The sequence below is a fragment of the Erythrolamprus reginae genome, chromosome 3, assembly GCF_031021105.1.
Source record: "Erythrolamprus reginae isolate rEryReg1 chromosome 3, rEryReg1.hap1, whole genome shotgun sequence".
Taxonomy (NCBI): Eukaryota; Metazoa; Chordata; class Lepidosauria; order Squamata; family Dipsadidae; genus Erythrolamprus; species Erythrolamprus reginae.
The window spans coordinates 87,257,502-87,270,346 of NC_091952.1; the positions used below are offsets into that span (position 1 = coordinate 87,257,502).

At 36.0% G+C, this 12,845-nt stretch overlaps 2 protein-coding genes across 2 annotated transcripts in view; both read left to right on the plus strand.

Annotated features, from left to right (window-relative positions):
• Positions 1-12,845, plus strand: part of LRRC7 (leucine rich repeat containing 7) — a 229,791-nt gene that overhangs the window by 166,752 nt on the left and 50,194 nt on the right. Inside the window, exons 10-12 of the mRNA XM_070748538.1 lie at positions 380-452; positions 9,062-9,191; positions 12,645-12,760. Of these exons, the coding sequence (XP_070604639.1) occupies positions 380-452; positions 9,062-9,191; positions 12,645-12,760 (319 nt within the window). The remainder of the gene's footprint in view (positions 1-379; positions 453-9,061; positions 9,192-12,644; positions 12,761-12,845) is intronic.
• The window catches only part of SRSF11 (serine and arginine rich splicing factor 11), a 233,712-nt gene that overhangs the window by 110,318 nt on the left and 110,549 nt on the right, over positions 1-12,845 (plus strand). The gene's annotated exons all lie outside the window — the stretch shown is intronic.

The following is a 12,845-nucleotide window of genomic DNA, read 5'->3' on the forward strand; positions in this document are numbered from 1 at the left end:
CCCAGGGGTGACAAACAAACTGGATTTCTTCAAGGGCTGGAACAGCATTGTAGTTGTCCTTCGTGGGCCACAGGGTGGATGGGGGAGATAGGATGCAGGCCCCTTCTGTGCTTTCAGCCTGAATGATGTCCTGCAGCAACCTGCCAGCCAAAAGGGGGTGCAGGGGGCTACCAGTTTCTGCTTGGCACTGTGGGCCGGTCCTTCGTTATTTCCAGGTCAGCCCCACAGGCTAGATCTAAGCACCACAGGCCTTGAGTTTGACACCCCTGCTTTATTCTGTCTCTCTTAACCAATGTTAAGAAACATTAACCAACTATTTAACAACCACTCTTTCTCTCTTTTCCTTCTGTCTTTCCCTCCTCCTTTCTCTTCTCTCCAGGGCTCTTGAAAAGACTTACCACTTTGAAAGTAGATGACAATCAACTTACACTTCTGCCCAATTCCATTGGAAAGTAAGTGGAAAACATTTTAAAACATTTCATTTGGTTATATCTTAACAAAGATACCCCACTTATTTCCTATTCTTCCTTTCTTTTTTCTGAAGCATAATTTCTTTCTTTGTATTTTTGAGTTTTGATTTATTTCGGTCATCATTATACTGATGGACACCATCATACCTTGGATTCACCAAGCACTCAAAAACTGTAATATATTATACACAGGAATGTCAAAACCACAGTCACTAAAACTGTATAGGTAATGTAGTTCAATCCTTCTGAGTTCTATTTATGTAATAGAACTTGCATTATTATTACATTATTATGTAATAGATGCAATAGTGTAATAATTATTACATTAATAATAAGATGTAATAATAATAATTACATTATTGTGTAATAGAACAGTAGGTACGACTAGAAGATTACCAAGGTCCATTCTAGCTCTATTCTGATTAATTATTTTGGTTCATCTTCTCCACCAGATGGGAAAGCAGATGAGAAAGCATTTCCCACTGGCATGGCCTTTTCTTTAGTAATACTTAGACATCATACTCCACGGCAGTATACACATTGTCAAAAGTGGGTATTAATTCTATTTTCCTAATTGTTGTTCTTTGTTATACAATATTTGCTTCTCCTTTTATAACTGTATAATCTGCACTTACTGATTATTTCCTTATTGAAAATAAACTCTTGGATGACATGAGTCATGTCCACTGAGCTCTTGATACAGATTTCCTGCTAAAAATGTATTAATTGCCTAATTTTAGAAGTTCACCCTATTGTTCTGTGCAAGACCAAAAGTACCACGAATGTCCCTATATAAATAACTACTTGGGGAAATTAAGTCAAAGGGTCTTGGTGGGGTTTTTTAGAATTCTGATTTATTGAGTTCAGTTGATGAAGAAATGGGTAGATTAAACTTTTCCATACTTTTAACTTTGAATATGTCTGCTTTTGAAACAATGTTAAAATTAACAATTTTCATAGAATAACAACAACAGAAAATATTTCACTACAGTATGTTTGGCTTTGGTTTTGCATGATGTGAACATCCAAACATTTTAGTTTCTAGATCATGGTTATATTATTTGTTAATGTTTAGATTTGTCAATTGATAAGAAGTCAAAAACAGAAAAGACAATACAAGGAGCAATATACTTTAAGCCTGTATCTGGTCCTGGTCCTATTGTTTTAAACAAACATCTGGACTATTTTTAATATTGCAATATTTTTAAAATTAAATTTGGCCATCTGTTTTACTGAATAGAAACTGACAATATGTTGTATTTGTTTAGAGTGTAAGTTGCTTAACAAAAGTTTAAAAGGGTAGAAAAATAGAAGACAGGGTACTGTACACACCCCACCCTGAGCCCACAGAGAAAACTACATGTATACACACCTAATAATTAGTAAACTAAACATCAGTATTAGTGTAGTAGGCACCTTATGTAGTTGTATTAAGTTATAAAATTAGCATTTTAGGTGTTCACAGAAATATAGTGAGAAGAACTACGAGAAACATTTATGTACATACAGTATATGCATATGTATACATTATATGTGGGTTTATTGATCAAATTACTTTAACAGAAAAAGTCTTATTTCTCTTTCTTTCTCAAACTGATGATATTTTGCAAAGTACCAAATTTATATCATAGAGCCCCTACTTTTGACTGGGCATAAATTATTTCCTGAATCATTTATTTTCAGTGATGTAACTGGCAACTTTAAGTAAGCCCCAAATTTCTGTTGCTAAGTGAAACATTTGTTAAATGAGTTTTGCCCCATTTTATGACCTTCCTTACCACAGTTGCTGCATAAATCATTGCAGTTATGTTAGTAACATGGTTGTTAAGTAAATCTGATTTCCCCAATGACTTTGCTTGTCAGAAGGTCACATGACCCAGTGCACTGCAACTGTCATAAACGAGTCAGTTGCCAAGCATCTGAACTTTGATCACATAATTATAAGGATGCCGCAATGGTCATAAGTGTAAAAAATGGTCATGAGTCACTTTTTAGTGTTGTTGTAACTTCAAATGATCACTAAATCACTAAACGCACTAGAGTGCCTTCCGTCCCCTGTCCTATAGTCTCTTCTATATCTCATATATCTTCTCTACTATATCCTCTATAACCTTCATTGTGTATTATTGTGTATTGGACAAAATAAACAAATAAATAAAATAAAATAAAATAAATGAGTTATTGTAAATCAAGGACTAACTGTACTCGTTTAATAAGTCTGAACCCTTTTTTGATATTTTCAGTTGGAAGTGTATACCTCAAGCGATCATAACTTTTATCCCTGTGCAAAGGATAAGCACCACTTAAGTAGTACTAAAACATATATACCACCAAATCAGTTATATTAACAGTATTTTCCAGCTTTTTCATTTGAAAAATGAGAAACCACATGTTTTAAAGCAAAACATAAACAGTATTTTAGATGCAATCAACCTATTTCCGCCTACTGTTTCTCATTATTATGAATTCCCACAGAGAATATATTTTCATGGATAAATCTTTCTCACCTACTGTATTTAGCACAGAATACAGTGGTACCTCTACTTAAGAACTTAATTCGTTCTGTGACCAGGTTCTTAAGTAGAAGCAATTTTTCCCATAGGAATCAATGTAAAAGCAAATAATCCGTGCAAACCCATTAGGAAAGAAATAAAAGCTCAGAATTTGAGTGGGAGGAGGAAGAGGAAGAAGAAGAGGAGGACAGTCGCTGCCGAAGGAAGAAGGTGAGGTGAGGGGGATCAAAAAAATCCAAAACTTTAAGGCTTAAAAAAGGGAGGGACTCTGATCCCAGTTGATCTGGCCAGGGTGAAGCGCCCTCTTTTGCCTTTCCGCGCCCAGACGCTCCGGGAAGCAACCTCGCACGGGATGTATGGGAGGCAGTGCGAGAGAGTCACCACAGCAAAGTAGTTGCGCCCAGAGAAAAGAAAACGCTCTGTTCACTCTGGGCTGCCAAAGCCTCCTTAAGCACCACCGAAAGGCTCCTCTTGCAGCCCAGAAAAGCCCGAGATGGCTAGGATTAAAGGGGGAATGGCAGGAAACTGGCCGGGCCTTCATGTCACTCTCAAATTTCCTGGGAAATTTTTCCGAGCTCAGGTTCTTAAGTAGAAAATGGTTCTTAAGTAGAGGCAAAAAAAATCTTGAATACCCGGTTCTTATCTAGAAAAGTTCTTAAGTAGAGGCGTTCCTAAGTAGTGGTACCACTGTTGGTTATAGTAGGATGTTACACACTTCAGACATTCCCCTTCTCCATTAATCAACATATCGACTGCAACCTGCTAGGCTTAGAAATCATTTAATTCTTTACAAATATTTTGTGATTGTTATAAAACCATCAAATGATTTTGAAGCACTCATTAAAAATCTTCTTTTAAACTGATTTGGTATAGTATCATGCCATTTCTTTTTGTGGGGTAGAGACAAATCTTTTTATTGTGTGAAAGGCATAATTGGTGGAAATGAGCTCAGCGTGAACTAGCCTGTGGCTGATCATGTTGCTAATTCCAGATAAATGACAGTTTTGAACATGGTTAGAGTATCAACTCAAAGTCTGGAGCTAGTAGTCTGTCTGCTTAAATGGTAATTAGCTAGACTCTCCTTTCATGTTTGCAATGATGTGTAAGATCCCCCCCACCCCTGCAAAGTATGTTATATATAGGAGGACATTTTGATGAAGGATATAAATCTGGCATTGATTGGTGTGGAAAGAATCACACTTTAAAAGTTCAAGATTTGCTTTTTGAGCTCTTCCTCTATTGCTTAACACACAACACAGGTTATTTTCACATCTAGTAAGTCTTCACAGAAAATATAATGTAAAATAGCCAACAGTAGATAATATTTCTCAACAAACCTATACCATTCATTAAAACATTTATACAAAACGATAGTGGCAACAATACTATATAAAAGGCTAAAGTCTTTTCTGACATGATCATTTTCTTATTGCAAAACATTCTCTGTGTAAAACATTAACAAAATGCATTATATCTGGGTAGTGTATTTTTATAGTTCTTACAAACATTAATGGTACTTACATTTTATTCAAATCGTGCAGAATGCAGCCGCGTAAGCAGTCATGGGTCTTCCCAGATACACCCATGTTTCGCCAGCACTCCGTGGACTGCATTGGTTGCCGATTGGTTTCTGGACACAATTCAAAGTGTTGTTGATAAATCCCTACATGGCATCGGACCAGATTACTTAGGGGACCACCTTCTGCTGCATGAATCCCAGCAACTGGTTAGGTCTCACAGAGTTGGCCTTCTCCGGGTCCCGTCGGCCAGACAATGTCATCTGGCGAGGCCTAGGGGAAGAGCCTTCTCTATGGCGGCCCCGGCCCTCTGGAATCAGCTCCCTCAAGAGATTCGCACTGCCCCCACCCTCCTCGCCTTTTGCAAGAGTCTTAAAACTTATGTTGCCAGGCATGGGGCAATTAGATCAAGCCCCCCTCCTTCCCCTGTTTACTAAATGAGATGTGTGGCTATGAATGAATTGGCTGACTGATTTTAATATATTTGGATTTTAGTTTGTAATTTTTTTTAATTGATTAGATTTGTTGTTGTATTGTTTGTATTGTATCTTGTGAGCCTCCCTGAGTCTTCGGAGAAGGGCGGCATACAAATCCAATAAAATAATAATAATAATAATAATAATAATAATAATAATAACAACAACAACAGTTAAACATGTATAAGGACAACATTAGGAATTACATCATGGCAAGAAGAGCAGCAAGACATGATTATTTTTTCCATTCTTATTGCATCAGGGAGTAGTGGCTTTGTTTAGAGTGATACAGTCTGTTGTGGAGGGAGGAATGACAGGAATAACCTCAGGGGTGAAATCCTCTGAAATCTGCTACTACTTCACTTTGCACACGCTTTGCGGGTAAATGCACACTGCAAGCACCATCATGCAGCACTGAAAAAGAAGCATTTTGAAGCCATCAGAGTCTCCAAAGGTAAGTAGAACAGTGAGGGGGGATCAGCTGTGCTGCATGATTTAGATTAGCCAGAAAGCACGAAATCCTACTTTCTAGCTAATCTAGATCACATGGCACAGCTGATCATCACACAGCTGATCATCGGATTTTTTACTACTGGTTCAGTCAAACCAATCTGGATATAAATAACCTCAAAGCCATTATGAGGAATATTCCAGGCATTTTGCATATAAAGTTGCTCGAATCTATCTAGAGTTAGACTTTTCCTGGACAAGCCAATGTAAATTGACTAAGGCATTGTTTTGTTCTGTTAATTGATAGATGTTTGACCCTGTAAATCCTGAGGAGGCAGTAAAGATATTTGGTGCAATTAACGTCGCCACCTGTCCTTTAAATTCATGACCCACTTGATTATTTAAAGCTGTCCAGATAGTGACAAGTGGCTGGGCCATTTGGTAATGAATGCATCCTTGAGCAATAGAATGGCTCATCCCTCTCCTCAAGAAGCCAACACTTGTCTGAACAATTTCTCTTCTTGTTAAGCTTATAGGAACGAAGATGAAGTGAATAATTCTAGACCATTTTTAAAATCAGGATTCAGACCAGAATATAGTCTACAGTGTTCCCTCGATTTTCGCAGGTTCGAACTTCGTGGAAAGTCTATACCACGGTTTTTCAAAAATATTAATTAAAAAATACTTTGCAGGTTTCTTCCCTATACCACGGTTTTTCCCACCTGATGACGTCATATGTCATCGCCAAACTTTCATCTGCCTTTAATAAAAAAATTTTTTAATAAACTTTAATAAAGAAACATGGTGAGTAATAATCTGAATGGTTGCTAAGGGAATGGAAAATTGCAATTTAGGGGTTTAAAGTGTTAAGGGAAGGCTTGTGATACTGTTCATAGCCAAAAATTATGTATTTACTTCCGCATCTCTACTTCGTGGAAATTCAATTTTCACGGGTGGTCTCGGAACGCATCCCCCGCGAAAAGCAAGGGAACACTGTATTTACTTCCGCATCTCTACTTTGCGGAAATTCGATTTTCGCGGGCAGTCTCGGAACGCATCCCCCGCGAAAAGCGAGGGAACACTATATTCTGAAATATAGCAGCAGAGCAATTACATCAGAAAAACAGAGTTCGGAAAGATCACATGTGGCTCTCCCAGACTGTGTTTTCACTAACAGAAGCAGTGTGGGGCAGTCCTTTGCTGCATCCAGGGCAGCCGCGTAGCCCAAATCTGGCTCCCGGGCCTTGAGTTCTATAAGATTACATGCAAAATGCTTAGAGTTATATTACCATGAATGTCATCAGAAACCCAGAGTTTCTCTGCTCTAATAGTTCCAGCTTTATTTATTTCAGGCCATAATGACAATGATAAAGGAATGTCACATCTTTTAGCATGCTGTAGAGACAATGAATCATGATTGTTCTGCCAGGTGGTCTGTTAAAATACAATGCTTATCGCTGGAGTAGCTTCTGTCAGTGCAAGCATAAAGTGGATCTCAGCTAATTTGTCTGAATGTTAGCTTTCAAAACAATTGCTTTCTCTGGTTTGAATGACAGCTTGGCAGCACAAACTAACAGAGCCTTCAGCTGTTCTCTTTGCAACCTAGTTCACTAATCACATAGCTTTGAAAAGGATGATAGATTTCAGTATTTCATACATTTTGAGTAGCTACTAGGAGAAAGAAATATGGGAAACTAAATAGGTTATTGATTATAGATCAATTGTTTTATATTTCTTAGACTAAGGAATTTTAAAGATAACAAAAAAGAGGGTTTTTATAGGATGCTCATACCTTTTCATGAGTTCAGGCAGTTTGTGAGAAAGAAGTTTGGAATCTGACCATCTGTAAACATAGTAGTACAGACTGTGAGATGTCAGGATGTGTCTCCTTTCCGCCTACATTTCATAATTAGTAGTCAAGAATATTCCTGTTAAATAATAACTGCTCTGATTGCTTATTTGTACCCGGACTATCATTAAGTGTTGTACCTTATGATTTTTCATCAATTTATCTTTTACTTTATGTACACTGAGAGCCTATATGCACCAAGATAAATTACATGTGCCCAATCACACTTGGCCAATATTCTGTTCTTTGCCCCAAATCTTCCCCTAGATTATTCAGAAATTATTATGACAAATTTGTACATTTGTCAAATGTAGACATTTAAGGTAATCCAGTAAAATTGTTGAACTTCTAATTTAGATAACAATCTGAGGAATGTACTTAATCAAACAACTTTAAATTCATATTTTTATATATGTGCTTCAATTTTACAATAACTATAGGTAGTCCTTGACTTACTACTTCAACTGAGCCCAAATTTCTGTTGCTAAGTGAGTTTTGTCCCTTTTTACAACCTTTTTGCCATATTTGTTAAGTGAATCACTTAACAAATTAGTAACATATTTAGTTGTACACAGGTTTGTTAAGTGAATCTGATTTCCCCATTGATTTTGCTTATCAGAGGGACACAAAAAAAGATCAAGAAGATTAGGTTACTGGAACCGTTATAAGTATTAGCCAATTGTCAATCATCTGAATTATGATGACATGACCATGGCAATGCTGCAATGGATGTAAGTGAGAAAAATGGTCATAAGTCACTTCTTTTCCATGACATTGTAACTTTGATTGCTTACTAAATGAACTGATGTAAGTTGAGGATGACCTATAATCATATCACCAAATATTTTTTAACCAAAATTGTTTTTCACTGTATTTCTTTTTCCAATACAAGGTCTATATAGAATGTTACCTATCAGTCTGAAAAATAAAATATTGCTACAAAAATTATAAAATTTCCCCAAATTACAAGAGCTGATGCAAGAAACATAACTTTAATTGTGAATTGGTTTTTTATTCTTTATGGTTATTAAGAGAATCGATGTGGGAAGATATACTGTATCAAGTTTTGTTTTATTAAATAGTGCAGTTGGAATTAAGAAACAAATTATGAACAAACAATAGTGCCTAAAGAAAAGTGCTCAAGAAATAACAACCAACAAATCATTAAGTTTTTACACTAAAACATTTTTTTAAATTAAATGTAGTATTATGGTTACAAGTATATAATACTTCAACTTCAATTTTTATCATTTTTCAAGCAGAATTTGATAGTTTAAAAATATTGATAAAGTTCATTTCATTATGAATTTGACCATTCTTATTTCATTTATCTACGTGTTGCAGTAGAGAATTAAACAGAAATCTTTTATTTTTATTTACACACACACAAACACATATCAGCACATTTTGACAAGTAGTTGTAATTTGTATTTTTTTACATTACTGCCTACACATTACTAAATCTTCACATAGAAATCTTTTTGCATGAAATAGCTCTTAGTCTGGAAAAGTGGCAGTTTTGGTTGATAATAGTGGTACTGAATGGATTATTGCTTGCTTTATATTGAAAGCAATTCCAAATCTTTCTCCCTTTTGCACTTCCAGCGTACCTTTATTTTATAAATGCCCCCCAAAAAATGTGTAAGATAATTTATATTTTCACCCCCACTGAAAATCTTATGCCTTTTTGCGTAGTTCACAAATCTGAATGTAGAAAGTTAATTGCAAAGAAAATAATGATTAATCCCTTTGAGAGCTAGACTAACAAATGTACTTAACATTTCAGTTTATCTTTATTAGAAGAATTTGACTGCAGCTGTAATGAACTGGAGTCTCTACCTCCCACCACTGGCTATCTACACAGTCTCCGAACTTTAGCTGTAGATGAAAACTTCCTGACTGAACTTCCCAGAGAAGTAAGGATTTATTGGGAAATACAACCTACTTCAGTAATGCCTAGTCTTCATCTAAAATATTTTTTTAATTTGTATCATTATTTAAAAGTATCAGGACTGTGCTTTTAGTCATTGATTGAATGGAAAATGATAGTATCTAAAATCCAGGTGGAGTTTGAACTATTCTAGTTTGCAATAGTTCCAGATTTAATTACAAAAGAACCTCTAGTCGCAAACGCTTCTGACCACGACCAAATTGTAAGGACCAAATTTCCTGTTGTTTGTTTATAAGCAACAGTGACCTATTATGGCCGCTGCATTAATTTTGCATTAATTTTGGTTAGGTTTGGATCATGACCAAATCGGGTTGCAAATCGGGTTATGGAACGAATTATGGTTGTGACCAGAGGTTCTACTGTATAAGTGTATTGATGATGGCTGCCTTAGTCATCTAATGCTACTAAGTTGCTTTGTATCCAGAAAGAAATGCAGCAACTAATGTATTTCAAAGAGAAAATGATAAGAGTCTCAGGAGATTTGAAGGAACTTCTTCATGATATCAAAGTAATATCGGACTCTAATGTCGAGAACAGTGGTTAGATGAATACTGTATTAACAGGCAAGAGAGGCCATCCTGTATAATTCCTTCTGAACAATTTATATTGCAAAAATACCCAATGGATTACTGGAGACTTTCTGTTCTTAATAGCTGGAGGACTATTAGCACCTAGCAGACCACATCCATAATCCATAAGCATAATCAAGGAAGACTTTTGCTTTCAGATTTATTTTGCCTTGGTAGTAGTATTTTTTGAAAACTCTTGGCCAAATTTTTAATCATTCAATGGGTGAGGGACTTTATTTTCAAACTTTCTAATCATGGAATCAAGGAAGCGTATATTTATTCTGTGTATGAACTTTTTGTTACTGTTTTTCCTTTTAGAAGAATAATTTTGCAACAGAAGCAACATAATTTTCAATAATAATCCAAGTTTTCATGATTGACATTCCATACATTTCCTGATTTCTATAAATGTCTATAGCAGTCAGAATAATCAGTTAAAGATGATTTAAAAAATCATCTTATTTTTTCCCTCCTCCATCTTCGGCTACCTTCTTAGTCCTGCATCTTTAGCAGACATTAGAATCAACTGGTTTTCTATTATGAGAATAGTTTCTGATTCTTTCCTTTTATTAATATAGTTTGCAAGAGAGGGACTGATAGCTGGAACACCCAATCATGAACATATATAATTAGAAAAGTATAGTATAACTCTAATTTCTACCTTTTTGTGACCTGAGACAATGCTTTATTGAATGACAAAAAATTATGGGCACATCCATTAGCAATCTTTTCAGTTTTAGAAGAACCTGATTTCTCCTTCCTCTTCATCATCCCTCCTCCATAACTCAAGTAAGTAGACAGTTTAACAACTGCAGGAAACAGTTCAAAGAATTTTTTACACTCTTGCTGAGATAGATTATCACTCCAATGCATCAGATGTTCTTGAAAAAGAGCAATCTCATTCATAAGATCCTCATTAAAAAAAAAGATTAGATTTATGTTGTTATTGTATCCATCTATGTGCCTATCGTCTATGAGTGGAAAAAACATACACAATCTAATAGAAGATATACTTCTATATGACTTGCATCATATGTTTTAGAAGTACCTTACATAGTGTGTAGAAATCCAAGAAGCAGAACCAGCGGGGAATGTGGTTTAAGGTCTAGATCCAGACAATGTGATCATAAGTGAACATTATTATCCATTATTTTGAAGTAAATAGTAATAAAATTGTACTGCGAATGACTTAGAAACTAAAGAATCATCCAAAGTCTACCTCAGATGCAGTCTAAGAGAAAAATCTTCTCTTTTTTGTGCAGGTAAATTTTAGTGATCAAACACGATAGTTATTGCAATCTTAGTGTTTCAGAATGTTCTCATTTAATTTCAGTCATACGAAAGCAAGATTCATTCATTGTTTGTCCAGCTAATCACTGTCTCTGGTCATTTTATTTACTCAGAGTGTTCAACAAATTTCACAGCAGGCATTTCATGTTTTTGAAGAGATTTCAATACCTGCATTTACTTCAGGATACACTATATATCGTTAACTATAAAGCTGTTAACTGGACCCACTAGTCTTCAAAAACCAAGAAAGACATTTTGAGACTTTTCTAAGCAGTTTCCTTTACGGTTTCCCACCTATAGGCAGAATCTTCCCAAACTAAAGCAAAATAAAGCATAATTCTCTTCTATCTACCCGAACTCTCTAAATGGTGCTGTCTCTTGATCCTTTGCAATGCATGCCTTCCCTCCTGAAAATCTGAACACCATTATTCCACCTAAGTAGAATGATAACATTACGCTTTTTCTTTATTAGTTGCAGGGGTCTTTAACTTGTTTTAGTAAAAGAGAGCCTTTCAACCAAATAGAAAGTCAGGAAAAAAATTATGTAAAGTGGATATGTCTGCTATCAGCAGGATAATTCCAAAAACTGATTCTGAGAGAACCAATATTAGTGGGGTAGGGGTAGGGAGAATGAAATAGAGAATGAAATGCAAAATAAAGATTGAGTTCAAACTTGATTGAAGCTTGTGACAAAAGCTGTGGAAATAAAACTGTCTGAAAATTTTCCACAATCTATTCTTATGGGAGAGGCAGTTTGGAAAGATGCTAATTCATTCATTCTAAGCTATTCCCAGTCAAATGACACCGAGCAGAGCTGTTTTTAAGGGATTAGAACAGAGGTGAGCAATTAATTTTGCCATGGGGCTGCATGAGAAATTGGGATGGTTTTAGAGGGTCGGACTAATATAATTAACTCAGTTCTACCCAATATTGTAAAGACCCAGACCCTAGCCTGACCTAAACACCCAGACCCACTCTACAGACGCCTAATTGTTTGCTTTACGGCAACACGGTGCACCACAGTCACTGCGCTGGAGTGTTTCCGTGGTTTCTGTACTCGGCCGCTCCCGGTAGGAGGTTGGGGTCCGCTCCAGCGTGAGGATGAAAAAGCTCACCGCGTCTGCTGGGACTCCTCCAGTTCCTGTTTTCCTCATTTAGGCATGCTAAATGACAATTCATGTGAGGTTGCACAGAGAGACTATAAACAACAAACATAATTTTGGTTTAATCCATTTGTAACCTGAGCTATGTTGAAGAACATATAAAATTAATGAATCCAATCTGGGTTGGTCACTGGGACCAGAGATTTTGTCTTACGAGCTTTCGAACTCATGCTGGAGATGGGCTCCCGCATGAGTCCGAAAGCTCAGAAGACTCAATCTCTGGTCCTGGTGACCAACCCAGATTGGATCCTGCATCAATATCTTGAGGCACTTATATTCACCTTCATTTGCAAAAAATAATGAAATTTAAATTAATTTGAAGGCATCACAATTCACGAATCCTAAACTGTTGTAATGTCATTGAACATATTCTAACAATTGCCTTTTTTACTACAGATCGGCAGCTGCAAAAATGTAACCGTCATGTCCCTGCGTTCAAACAAACTGGAATTTCTTCCTGATGAAATTGGTCAAATGCAGAAACTTCGTGTCTTAAATTTGAGTGACAACAGGTAATACTTTTATTGTTTTACATTTACTCATTTTATGAGCATCACAAGGATAAATAACCATCTGCTGTGTAAATTACTAAAATAT